The following is a 14,538-nucleotide window of genomic DNA, read 5'->3' on the forward strand; positions in this document are numbered from 1 at the left end:
AATACGAACTGTAAAACCTGCCCCTGTAAACAGCAACAGATCTGTGCACTTTCAAGATTAAATATAAAAGCTGTTTCTCTTATTTCTACAATAAACACGCCTTCACACATACTTATATACAAATCTCCACATGCCGGTAAGGAAGAAGAAAAAAGATAATGCAATTGTTGCATCAATTTTTAATTCTTGAGATGCCATCAGAAATTATGTTTTGAGGTTAAACATTCACACAGACACATAAGCCAGAAAAGCCCTTGCCTCCCACAGTTCCACAGTCCTTAAGAACTCTATCTGTCCTCAATGAGGTGTTCTTGTCAGTAACAATTTTTAATCTATCATTATCTTTAATCCCATTTCAAAGCAAGAATATCAATAAACTTCACATCTATGTTAAAGAATAGGTACTTCGCCATTTTTATTAAGTCAGTCCTTTCTAAATGTACTCTTACTTTTATGGGAAAAGCGAGTGATAAACTCCAAACTGTCTGAAATTCAAGAGATAATTCTCCAAAAACATTTTTGATACACTTCAGAACCTTATCTTAGCCATGCTTATACAATCCTATGGGACAGATCAGTATATCTAAGCTATTTCTTTCCTGCTCTTGCAATGTAAATGTCATCTTCAACAAGAGACTCTTCCACATAAAGCTTTCATTCGTAGGCCAAATCAAAATAATAGCTAATTTCTACAGACACCTACTTAGAATAAGAAAATCTCTATTCCCACCCCAAGTCTACTAGATTATTTCCTCATGTAATATTCTATATGGTAGCATCTATTTTCTACATACAATAGGAAAAGCACTGCTGAGCTAAACAGTTATTCTGAGAACAAGCATGAACATTTTTATTCTCATAATGTAGAAGAGGGGTATTCTCAAAAGGCAGTTAGGTAGAACTATGAAACAAAAATGTATCAGCTTTATTAAAAAAAAAGAACGTTTTCCTTTAAATGTTTCCTGCCTGTCTCTCCAAATTGCAATTAAGTATGGTTACAATTATCTTGTGAAGTTTTCTGGAAAGATAGAGGTGAGTAAAGCTCAGCAAGTCTCATCTTCTGCTCAGTTTGGACAGGCACACAGAAATTTAGGTTGTTAGCTCAGCTCATCTGTACTATTCACATTTCTTATGTCTAAAATTAATATCTATACAACTATTTACTTAAATGGTATTGTATCCACTTACAAAAGGATAAATTTAGTATCCAATTTAAAAAGTGTTATCAGCAACTCTTACAGAAGACTATTTTCATTAAGTTGTCATTTTTACACTGAGAAATACTCAAATAAGGCCTTTTCATAACTCGATGCAAGTGTATCAGTGTCTATATCATAGGATCATGTAACGCTCAAACTATGTGAACATACCTCAAAAAAATTTTCATATAGACAAGATTTAAGTATATTGCTTATGCAACTTAGTATCCATTGTGAAAACTGTATTTAATACGAGAATACACAAAAAAATCTGGCTAACCCTTAAAAAAAAAAAAGACACTAAGAAGCCACTGCTGCCCAAGTACAAGTTATTGTCATGCTGTCCAGAAGAGTGACTCACAGTTAATTACAGATGAAGCATGGGCAAAACAGGATCAGCTTGAGGCGTCAAATTGAAAAGAGCTAAAATCCCCAAAGACAAAAAGAAATTTTGTAAATATCTTGGTTGCTCAATGTTTTCTTTTAGTTTCCCTTTCACAGATAATTTAGCCTAGCTTGCCAGTATTGCTGGCCTTAAGTAAAGAAGCTTAGATAGTAGAATTGCTAACGAGCATTCTTTATTTGAAGGAAACCTACATATGGTCTTTCTCCCCCCTAATAATAATCATTAGAGTAAGAATGCTTTGCCTGTGTTAAATCCTTGGTTAGCTGAGATAGTTGCAATGTAGATAGATAAAAAGGAATTCTTCAGGCCCTGTGTCCCTGAAAAGGGCTGATAAGGAGAAACCATACAAGAACCACCTGGTTTTGGATATGCAAGGAAGGTATGAGCAAGACAAAGATGGACTGAGCATGTGTAAAGACGAAGTTCAGTCAGCAGTCAGAGTGATGAAGACTACTGACTTCCTCCAACGACCACCAGAGGATCCCTAATGACCACCTAAGGACTTAAGTATGCATGCATCAGAGACATTTACATATATTAATGAGTTCCAAGAAATCTCATGTTTATATAAATTAATCTTATGAATATGTATGATTTTGCAACATATAACCTCTGCAATCTTGCTTGTTTGTCGGAGCACTTATGGTGGAGCGGTCCCCAGTGCTGCCCAGCGCTGTAATAAAGGATGCCTGCTTAATAGTAACTCCGTTGCTATTGAGTTTTATTTCGGGAACACTCTGAAACTCCGATTCACCTGTTGGGAGATTTGGATTTTAAAGGGTAGTCTCCACGAATTTTGCTTCAAAATGAATACTTCCTTTATCATTTTGAATGTAAAAGGAACAGGGCCTAGTTTCTTCAGTGAAAGGTATACAGACTAATTTTCACCTGACACCAAATGCCAACCAAAAGCCCATTTCTAATGTCACATACTGACCCTCCAGTCGTTCTGTGACCAGATGAACTTTCTTGGAAAACAAGAGCTGGGCTTAACCTTATGTCCAGGGAGAACAAGTTTTGCAGTATTCCTGGAGAGCGTATTTTGATCTAGTGTGTTTTATACATAAGACTTGTTAAAATAATTTGTCTCCACCTTAATTTTAGCTTTGTTCATTAATGAGAATATTTGCTCTACACCCTTTTTCAAAAATGAACCTACCTTGAATATTGTGGAGGTACAGAATATTTTATTCTTGCATCTTTTGACTGTCTTTCTAAGAAAAATACTAATAAACATATAGGAAGTGTTCACATTTTCTGGAAGAACTACTGCAAGATGACCTATCAATCCTGTTCTAATCACTTTAATTTATATTTTGGCCCTTCACCAATATAATGAATGAATGCAAGTCAGTGAAAGTCTTAAATTATCTGAATGAGCACATCTTTAAAGTAATTAGGAAATATGCAATCAATCAGGATTAAAGAAAGAAATCTTAAATTCATTACAGTAACTTTTAAACAACTTGCTTGTAAATGAAGAGTTTTAAATTCCCAAAAGCTTCATCTAAATCATATACCTTTTAGAAATAGCTGCAATTATTTTCCAGTATAGCTATTTGGGGGGGGGGGGGGGGGGGGAACCACACAAAAAAAACCAACCACCTGAAGAATTTTTAAAGTTTAAATTTCCCTATGAAGGAGAAAAGCATAATAGCTGGCATTTTCTGCCTCCTTGAAAATTTACTATTGTTTTCTCTGAATTCCAATCTTTCTGCCAACTTTTAAACTACTTATTCTTCCAGAACTAGCACTATTGGCTTTCAAACAATCTTTTATTACAGGGATTACACCATGTGCCAGTTTCTAAGGGACAGTATGTCTGGCACTACTAACTCCAGCAAGGTTCTCCACAGGTCAGAAGCATTTTCCTTGATTAAAAGACAAGACAATAGGATCATATTTTCTTTCAGTAAGTGTAACTCCATTCCAATACTTCTCTTTCCTTCCATCACCCTATCCATGTGCCATTTGTGGTTCATTCTCACCCAGCAAAACTCCACCAAGGGAGACATACTGACTTGCTAGTTCAAAAACTGTCACTTGTCTCCTAAGCACCGCTACAGAAGCACAGCTACAGAAGCAATTCAACAGGGTTTGCATAAGACAAGAGTACCCAAGTCAACCTGATGCCTTTGAATCAGTAGGTGCTAAGCAACACACAGCAGTGAAGGCAGCACCCAAGTAATAATTGATGGGTCTTACAGTCCTTTTGTACCTAAATTAGTTAATTAAAGCTAATGAACGGTTTTCATGGGAAATAAGTTCCAGAACATAGTAAAACAATTCATAAAAGTGTCTGTGAACAAGTGGCAGGACTAATTAAAATGCAAAATAAATGTTAGCATTATCTAACTATTCTTTCTGGTGTTATTGAACTGAGCCACCATACAATGATGGAAACTAAGAGAAAGTAATTAATCATAATCATAAATTAAGATGACCAGAGAACAGGAAAATGACAGTTTGTGCAGGTAAAATGACAGAGATAAACAGCCTACATCCTGATGAAGCACTGTAGCAGGAAGGTTAACACAAGAGGAAAGATTAGAGGGAGGAAATGGGGCCTTTGCTAGAACCACATAGAGAACGAACAAGTTACTCACCTGAACATAAAGTTCCCTGAGCTCAAATTGAAATTTCTTGGGATCTGTGGTTATCGTCACTGGACCAATTTCTAGGGTGAAAAAAATTGGAAAATATGAGGAAAACACAGTTATCAAAAGACAACATCAAGTGAAGAGCTAACCATTTCAGATTTGTAAAAGTCTGCTAGTAAAAAGCAAACTAAAAGCATGTAACAGAAAGGAATAATTGAGAATTATATACCCAGCACTGAAATCTATTATTCCAAATCTAGTAACTCTAATATCATTCCAGTACTACCAACTTCTAGGTGTCTTAAACATTTATAGGCACATAAAGCATTCTGTGTTGTGTTTCTTTCACATTTGATTTTGACCAATCATTTAATTGCTCTTAGTAATCAGAAAGGAACAAAAATCCCCAAAACAAATGTGGCTGCACCAAAAAAATAATGTATTTTTCCAGAAACAGTTGTATAGGGAATCGTGAAGGAGAGGCCTCTCTCTGAACAGAATACACATACCAGCTTCACTGACCAATGTAAAAAAAAAAAAAAAAAAAAAAAAAAAACACCCACACAAACCAAAACACAAAACCAAACAAACAAAACACCAAAAAACCCCACCAAACAAAAACCACCATCACGCCCCACCACGCCTGAAAGAATACGTACCCTCTAGCTGGAAAAGCCCGGTGTGAGCCTAATGCCCAACCTCAGCTTATCTAGCAGCAGTTGCCGGAAAGAACTAAAGCAGAATCAACTTTATTCATGGTGTTTGCCACGTCTTTGTATATTGATAAACAGTAGGACATCAAATTGAAGTTGACTGGGCTGTGGACTGAGGAGTGTGAGTAACAGCAGCACATTGAGCATTTCCCAATCACACTAGCTGTACCACAAGCCTCCCTCTACTCCTTTAACAATTGCCTTCCTAATTGGTATCAAATGTGACTAACCAGCTGTTTTCCTATGGCTATGATTTCCTGACAGTTTTACCTTAATCTGTCTTAGCACTTGTGCACTTCATTCTTTCCCTGTCCTTCTTTCCCTGTCCTGGGCCATCATTCCTACCCTGTCCTTGTGCCAGTAATGGCATTCATCTAGCTGAGCAAGCTGGTTCAGGGTGCTAAGCCAAAAATAAATAAATAAATAGACAGACACAAAAAGAAAAAAAGTTAGTAGATATCTACTAGTTTAGTGCCCCAAACCACTCAAAGAGATCAGCTGAGTACCAACATACAAAATGGAGTACAGTTATGCAGTCAGGGTGAAAGAAAAGCATGAAACTGCAGTGGTGCCAGTTTAATACAGCTGTAGCTTACATGGAAGTCCTGCCTCAGCAGACCATACAGCACTTTCCAAGCTCTATAAAAGTTAATATGTACTTATCTTCCATATAATCTAGACATTTTTCTTTCTTAAACAGTCCAAAGTTTTATTTCACTGGAGTTTCAACAACAGCCATCACTAAAGTATACTGTAATCCCACACACATTTGCTTGGGGGGCTCTATTTATGAGTGCCTTTTGCTAAGCGCAGGTTTTAATTTGTCTGAAAGTCACCCTAGAGATCACACAAAACCTTTCCTAGATTATTAAACTATCTTAAGGTTTGGGGGTTTTTTTATGGCTTTGATTTGAGCCAGTTATCTGTGAATGTTATTTACTAAAATGCTACACTATCATCAAAAGAGCCATTATAAGGACTCACCATTCCCCCACATACTTCATCTTGCCATGCTCCCACTCCTACCACTCCACTTGGTACCATCCTCCTTTGGGTATTCTTTAAAGCAAATGCCTGTAATAAAGCTATGTCCAAATTGTTTTGCTTCAAATCTATCCCCTGCCAACCATTGTTCTAAAGCGTGTAATAGGATGGGGTTTTTACATATAGTAAAACCACTAGCTCCATTATTCCCCACCAGTTGAGGGATTACATTTTTCAATTCTAGAGCAGTAAATCCTTTGGAAAACCTTTCTTTCCCTATAAAATAAAGATCTGAAAAGCAACATTACTTCAGCTAAGCTAAAACAGCACATCCAGTTTAGATCAGACAAGAATTTCGCCTTGTTTCTCCGCAGACAGCAAGGGCTCACTCCAGCAGTGCGTGTGGATGCCAAGCCCAAGCCCTCGCCAGCATGCCACAGGATCATGCCAAGGCTCTGACCACCCTCTGGTGTGAGCTCAGTAAAGAGCAGATCTTCAAAACGGCACCTAGATTAGAGGTTAGAAAGGGAGCACAGCCTAGTCAGCATCAAGTAGAGAGTTATCTACTGTCAGGACAGAACCGAGAACTTCACAGGAGCCGTACAGAGGGCGGATCTCCCTAGCCAATTCCGCAAACAAGGCCAGAGTTCATCAGCTTCCCCTGAGGTCAAGCAAGGCCCCAAAAAGGAGTGATTAGGATCATTCACATCTTCAGGATCATTCACATCTTCAGTAGTAATGATCTCCTCTAAGGGACAACATGAGCCCAACAAGGCAACAGGAATGACACTGACACTCCCATTGTAAGACAGCAACCATGTCTCTCTACATTAGCTCTTATCTGAGTGACATCAGGAATGCTTCCAATTGTAAGCAATGATGCTAGTACTTCATGTAAACCTACAGCTACAGTCAGTTTGCCAACACTAAACTAATCAATTACTGATACAGAAGGCATCTGGAATGGTAACAACCACCCAACTCTGGGCTGGCATTGCTTCCCCCATCTGCATGATCTGATCTTCTCTCAGTTCTATGAGGGTTATTGGGTACTCTTCACACATAGCTTACAAGCCCATCATTCTAGGTCTAAATGGCAATGTGACTGATTCTCACCATGTGAATGCTCACCAACTTGTACCAAAAACCCAGCATCTACTGTCTTTCACATGCTGTCATGCCACCAGCTTACGCGACCTGCTTGCCAAAAAAACTGAAATATCCTTCACCAAGTTCGTTTTCTTTTATCCTCATTCTGCCACCTCAAAGTGCAACCCAAGCAAGACTGTTTCATCAGTGTCAGATAAACGCAGGCCTTCAAAGCATTCAGAATAGGTAAAAGTGAGAAGACATTACCAGAAGTGCTTTAAGTTTACTTGCCAGCTAGGAACTATTTCCAAAAAAGACTTTGGGAAAGAATGGCAAGTTCTCTCACAAAGCACCACAAAAAATTCTTATAGAAGGTTAAATTACTGATACAGTAAGAACCTCAAAAATAGTAAGGTCTAAATCAAGTTGCAGTCATCAATCTGGACCTGGCTCTGTAGAACGAACGCACAGAGGCAGGTCTGAGACACCAATGCCTGCGCAGTGCTAAACTACAGCAGTGTTAAAGAATTATATAGATCACGATGGAGAATTGTTCTTAGCACTTTGAAGATGTTAACTGTGACGCATGAGTTCAGGCAGAGTTTCTGAAGAAACTTTAAGAATTTAACAGTTTTACAGTAGTACACTGTACAAGTTCACCTTGTATAAGAGCTTTCATCTAAACAGCTGAAAAGCTTTGTGGCATTAAACTAAGGTAAGACATCAAAAAAGCATACAGTCAAGTTAAAAGAAAATAGTAAATATTGTAAAAAGAAAAAGACCAGTGTTTCAGTACTCAAAATAGTTTTTGGTGTCTGAGAAAAGCAGCGAAGGGACACCTTTGTTCTTTTGTGCATCTTTAATGGTACACATATAGCCAGTCAACTAATTGCACATTTATCCACATCAAAAATTGCCCAAAGTCTCAATAACTGCATGCAGAAGTCAAGCACACAAGTTGGGCATTCCTCAAATCAAGCATAGTTACAAATGTATCATTCTAAATACAGAATATTTACTCGGAAACTAGATCCTCCAAAAAAGCCAAGTAAAGCAGAAGAAAAAACTTTTTTTTTTTAATTTCATTAGTTCTTTAGGCAAAGATCAACACATGAAATATTCTAACAGAATATGTCCGTTCTGATGCTGAACTATGAATCTGTTTTTAGGCACCGATATTGGAACATTTGAGACTAGTTTGTTATGGAGGTCTCCGAGGGTGGTGAAACACTGGAACAGGTTGCCCAGAGAGGTGGTAGATGCCCCATCCCTGGAAACATTCAAGGTCAGGTTGGACAGGGCTCTGAGCAACGTGATCTAGTTGAAGATGGCCCTGCACACTGCAGGGGGGGTTGGACTAGATGACCTTTAAAGGCCCCTTCCAACCCAAACCATTCTATGATTCTACTCCAAAGCTGTCTCCAGTCCTCTAGAAGTGATTGTGAGAACGGTGAAAAACCCAATACAGATACAGCAAGACAGTGTGCCTTTCTTAGGCAACAACTAAACTCTCTTGTCTTAAAAGTACAACGTAAATGTCAGTTCTTTCAAACTGACTTGGTGATCCAAGACTTAGTATTGCACACACACATAAAACCAATAACATAGGAAAGGAAATGTTTTAAAGGAATGGCTGCACATTACTGAGCAAAGCCTGGACTTACTAAACTGAAATCACAAAATCTGATGTAACCACTGTGGTGTTCAGGACTTCACCCCACTACAGATCACTTATGAGCTGCCATCAGAAATGTTTCACAGTGTTCTCTTGTCCTTTCCAACTGATGTCACAGGTGCAACTAAATAAAAGAAAAACTTTTAATTGCCATCTCAAATTATACTGAACATTTTATTCCTCAAACAGCTGACAAACACACACAAAATCAGAAGAATCATTGTTTTACCCATTACTGCAATTAAAATGCTGCTCCATTTCTAACTGATTACAAATTTCTGTAGTAGACTACTAAACCCAAGTAGCAGATTCTGAAAATACAAGCTAGATAAGTACTGCTAACCACCACCTAGAAAAAAACCCCAAACTTACAGCCTTCTGCTTCATGCTCTGAAGTGAAGGACACCCTCAACTCCCATTAAAGATGATGGGAGCTGTGTGGATAAATACCTTGCTGAATCTTTCCAGAAGCACAAGCATCTTTGGAGATGCTGCCTACAATCACGAGTCCCCCAAGGCTAACACACACCCCACTGGAAAGACCCTCCCAATGGACTCAGGGAGCACTGGAGTAAGCCAAGATGCTTAGCACTAGAACATGTAATAAGCTATTTAAAGTTTCTTCCTAAATGATATTCCCTTGTGACTTGGTTGCTTTTAGCTTTCAGACTCTAACCTGGGTATAATTCGTTTTTTAAAGAGCCCAAGAATTGCAGTGAGCAACTTTTACCAGATTCTTAACCAGACAGAAAAAAGCCAAACAAACCCAGCAAGCTCACATGTTTCCTTAATGCAGTCACTTTTTTTTTTTTTAAATAGTTTTCCAGCCGCATGACTTATGACTATGATCTTTAATATGCAAACTTCAGCTTAAGCAGACAACTGACTGGAAGGAGTCAGACTGCACATGGAGTTTTTCTTTAGCTGGCTATTCAAACAGTCCATGCAAACTGCAGAGCACTGCTAAGGTGCCTAACATAGCATTAGAGGAGCATTATGAAGCTCCATCCTCACAGATGGCCATGGTCATCACCCTTGTACATCGAATTCTTCACCTGTCATCTCAGGGCAGTGGCCAAAGCCTGGATGAAACTTAGAGACCAAAAATTTAACAGGAGTTTTACTAAAAGTGTGCCTTAGTAAGTGACATATTTGTATTATTTCCCATTGTTATAACATTTATGGGCCTGTGCCTCTCTTTTTAAAAGGAAAATAACAATGGTAGAAAAAGGGCATTATATATGTTTACATTTCTTAGAGAAGAAAAGCTAGCTTGGAGACCTACAGTGGATAAAATCCAATATTATCATCTTTTGTCTACTGCAACCAGCACTAAGTTTAGCTTATGAGCCTCAAGTACAGTTGTCTAAGCACACTGTTAACTCCTCCTTCTAAGAACTACAGTCATAAACCAGAGAATGTGCAGAGTAACCTCTTCTACCCAGAGACCTTTAAAATAAATCTAGGTTTGCTACAAATTCTCTCTTAAATGGGTGATGCACAAAACAGCCTTAGAGCCTCTCAAGCCCCTAGCATGGGTGGTACTACATCACACTCACTGTGGAACCACTGATAGAAAATCTGCTCCCTCAGGCTGGCAATAAGAAAAAGCAAGCCTGAATTAACTAAGTCTACAGGTTGATTTTTGTTCTGAGAAAATAATTTACTTGAACATCCCCTCTGGTTCCACAAGTAGGTCAGAAGATTTTGTCTATTGCTGGTGCACAAATAAGAGGCAAAGAGACCAGAAAACTTGACTCCATGTGGTTAAAATGTAAAAGTAACGCCAGTGGCTATTAAATGTCCCAGATGTTAAAAGATCAACACGATGCAAGTTTTTTTTCCTTTCTGGGGACAAACGGACATACAGAATCTTGGCATCTGCAGGAGAGCCACCTTCCTCCTTCCTTCCCTTGGTTCTTTGAACAGCCCTGGAGGTCTGTTCTCATAAGGGGGCCAGGAGCCATCATTTCTGAAATGACTTGCTGCCTCTAGCCAGCTCTCAATGGATAATTGCCCAAATCACAGAAAACAGAGTCACAGCTGGCAACTCAGCTGACAGCCCCCCTAAGAGAGGCCAAAGGACTGAAAGACCGATGGAGATTGTGAGTCTCTTACAACTAGGTGGTCCCCCACATTCAAGCCTTGAGCCATCCCAGTGAATGAAGTACGTACAGAACTGCTGCCCATGCTCTAATGCATCTGTTCTGTGCACAGAGGATTTCGGTTTTATGCTTGTCAGTCCAGTACTGCCAAAAGTAAAGAAGTTCATAATGCTTCTTTTCTCTTCTAACAAGCCAAAGCACCAGCAGACACAAGAAAAAAAAAATGCATTTGTTGACACTATACAGCATGCAAGCTTTGTCTGACTAATTTGCTTCCCTCAGTATGCAGTAAAGAATAAACAGCTGATAAGAACTACAAGCACAGCTTCCTTACTGTACAGCATGGGAGCAACAATCAGTTCCTGAAGCTGGCCCGTGCTGTTAGCTCACACTGAACATCTGAAAAGGCCATCAGATTACTTTCTGGTTTTGTTTATTTCCCCTTGTTAACAACAATCTGAACTGAGTAAAATCCAGTTCATAATGCTCTTTAAATTCTTTCTCCAGACTGAACTCCAGTTCAGTCCAGGTCTATTTCTGTCTCATCTCTTGGTCTGTGTATTTTGGCAATACTCCTTCAACACTTGTAACAGTGCTGGATAAAGAACTTACACTAAAGAATAGGGCAGGAATGAATGTAACTACAAATTTTACAGTGCTGTTTTGCAATTAATAACCTTAACATGTTGAAGTCAAATAAAATACTATTTAAAATTCAATTTTTAATACAAAGTTTATACTTGGTATTGCATTACAAGATGAACTTATTTACTGCAACATCTAGCAAAGATTCATTTTGAGCTGCTGCCCACACCGCTGGCTGTGCTGCTGCCAGCTGGGAATAGCTGAGCTCCACCATCGGGAGCCTCTTGGCACTGCAGGTTACCGCAAGCTTGCCCATAAGGCTCCTTCTCTTTCTTCACTGAACTCTGGTTCCCACCGTGTCCCAAATGTATCTCACCATAGAAGGGGTCCAAAGACCAACTGGCAAAAAAAAAAAAAAAAAAAAGCTATCACAGATTCTTTTATTTTTCCAGAATAGACGAATCAAATTACAAAGTCTAATTAAAAGCTTCTGCTGCTTGGAAGATTATATTCACAGATTACTTCCTTCAGAGAGACTCAGAAGATCCTTGGAGAGGGCTACCTTACTCAAGCCAAGTCAGTTTTTTGATCATGAGACATAATCAAAACTAAAAAAGCAACTGGCACTTTCTTGCTGAAACTGCAGCCACATTGCTTTCATGAAGGATATGAAATTACTAATGCACTCAGCACCCACATCTACATAAAAACAGACTATGTAAGCAAATAAAGTTACCAACGGCAACTTGAGCATCCTGAGACCAGGACAACCCAGTACTGCTCAGTCCATGATGATGATAAATACAATACATTCACGCTATGTAGCGGATAGTGATATCCCAAGTCAGGAACAGTACTTAATGTGTGTAATTACTACCCAATTAGTAATAAACCAGGAGTCAATGTTTTCTTGAAGGAGCCATTCTCCTAACAAGCTTTATGGAGACCACAGCACTAATCAGTTGGTGCTTAAAACTGTCAAGAGACCATGGAAACAAGGACTTCCCAGAATAAGTTATCAGCTTAGTCCTATGCTGTTCTTGTAATGCCCTCACATGGTAAAAGATAATTTAAAAAAAATTAAAAAAATCATAGATGGAATGTAGTGTATCATATTTAAATGGGTCTGTTAAAGTTTCTTTGACAAGAGGGAGTTAAGTGACCTGGAACAAAACAGAACAGTACAAGCATTAGATACAAAGCTTATACATAGTGTGGCAAGTTTTAGGGGTTTTGCCTCTGTAGAAGGATAAGAGAAACACAAAAAAGTAAAGACTGACCTAAAATTCCTTCAGATGCCAGACACAATCCTTGAGAAGTTATTTAAATAAATTTTGCTCTGAAAATTATCAGCAAACCACATAATTAGTCAATTAGCCCTAAACAAAGAGAAAAGATAATAATGAGACTCTAACCACAGACCTACCTACACTTGGATAATTAAAACACAAGTAAATAAATTTTCCTTAGTTTTCATACCAAGCCACCTGTCACTCAAAAGAACACAAAGAAGAAAAAAAAAGATTTATTTTAGAAAAGTCTAGAATAAAACAAGCTTCTATGAGATGACTTCTTGTGTGTGCATGTATACATATATACATGCACATGAACATCATTTCAATACTATAAAATGCTTTATGAGGTATCCAGTTGCTATCCTTTGAGAATGGAGATTTCCAAGCATAACAAAAAATAAAGTAATCTGAGACCATCTGCTGGGAAAGAAGTTGTGGCACAGTCAGTACAAAAACTAGTATTCTGCATATGAGCTTACTCTGTACCAAAAGTTTTCTTTTTAGTATTAAAAATGCATCTGCTTTCTTTTTAAGTCAATGACAGAGGTTTTTATTGATTTCAATTAGAACAGGCCCCAGCTCCCCTCCAAGTATTACACTATAAAATGACTTGCTAAAGGATTACCAGTGTAAAACCATTAGAAACCCAAACCATTTCCTTTTAGCCATTATAACTGTAAATTCAAATCCCCATGCATCATTCTAAATAAATGTCCACTTCACAAAACAAATCCATATCCATCTGACAGAACATGGAGTTTTACGGCAGATAACATTGTCTGTATACACTGATTACTCACTCTGACAATATCAAGTTATGAATATTACCCCCAGGGCTCTAACAATGGTTCAATGTTGCCTCATATACCGCTGTGAATAAAGAAGCGTCAATTGATTTGTTAAGTTAAAGTGTCTCCTTAAAGATGTTAGAAGAAGGTCAGTTACCAGTGTACCAGGTTAAAGTGAAATTTTTGGTCCTTTTAAAAATCTGTTATTATCATTAACAGTGAAGACTTTGTAAATAGTTCGTTTTCTATTTCTACTTAACAGACACTTTTCTTACTCCTGGTGAGGCTCTGTTTGATAGGTTGGACTAGATGATCTTTCAAGGTCCTTTCCAACCTGGGCTGTTGTAAGATTCTATTGCATAAGAAAGTGATGGGAAAAAGCTGCAGAAAACATGACTGCAAAATTGCTTATCTGACAGAGCCAATCTGGGCAGAAGAGGATACTGAAACATTTTAGTTCTATTTGTAAAAAAATGTGGTTTGGATTTAAATGTCAATTTAAAAAGAAATATATAGCAAGTTTTTCATGGCCAGATAAGCCTCTCAAAACCTTCATTAGAGCACTGTTTACTTTGGTAACTGGCGAGTCAGCTGGAAGCAGCTCTCTCCCATCTCTTAACTTTTGCCTGTATCATTTGTAATTGTGTAATTTTCTAAAAGGCACAAACAAAAACATTTTTAAGCATCAGAAATCATTCAGTAAGGGATAAACTTATTGCAGAAATATAGTGAACCATGCCTGAGAAACTCGAATGGCCACCACAACCCCAAGGAGAGGGGAAAAAGAGTCACACAGCTGGCTGAGGAGTTTCTCCAAGGCTGCCACAATAGCTTGGTGGTAACAACGGTATTACATGTCTCCTTCCTTTCTGTGGTCCAAACCAGTGAAAATGCCTTGTGGTGTGGCTTCTGGTTCTTCCCAGCTCTCACCCTGGAACAGCAGCCTGCAAAGGCCTCCGTGGCAGTGGTGCAGGCTGTATGGAGGAGGACCAGCCGCATAGTCAACTCTCCTAACTGGCACACTGCAGTCCCCATAAGTTTAGCTGCTGGGACTCATTTAACAACCACAAGGGAAGTAACAAAATGTTGTTCTCCTCCC

General features: G+C 38.5%; 1 protein-coding gene across 1 annotated transcript in view; it reads right to left on the minus strand.

The window, feature by feature from the left end:
* Positions 1-14,538, minus strand: part of HMCN1 (hemicentin 1) — a 203,021-nt gene that overhangs the window by 166,319 nt on the left and 22,164 nt on the right. The window contains exon 2 of the mRNA XM_075509138.1: positions 4,212-4,282. Within this exon, the coding sequence (XP_075365253.1) occupies positions 4,212-4,282 (71 nt within the window). The remainder of the gene's footprint in view (positions 1-4,211; positions 4,283-14,538) is intronic.

This window comes from Mycteria americana, chromosome 7 (genome assembly GCF_035582795.1).
Source record: "Mycteria americana isolate JAX WOST 10 ecotype Jacksonville Zoo and Gardens chromosome 7, USCA_MyAme_1.0, whole genome shotgun sequence".
NCBI classification, from domain to species: Eukaryota; Metazoa; Chordata; class Aves; order Ciconiiformes; family Ciconiidae; genus Mycteria; species Mycteria americana.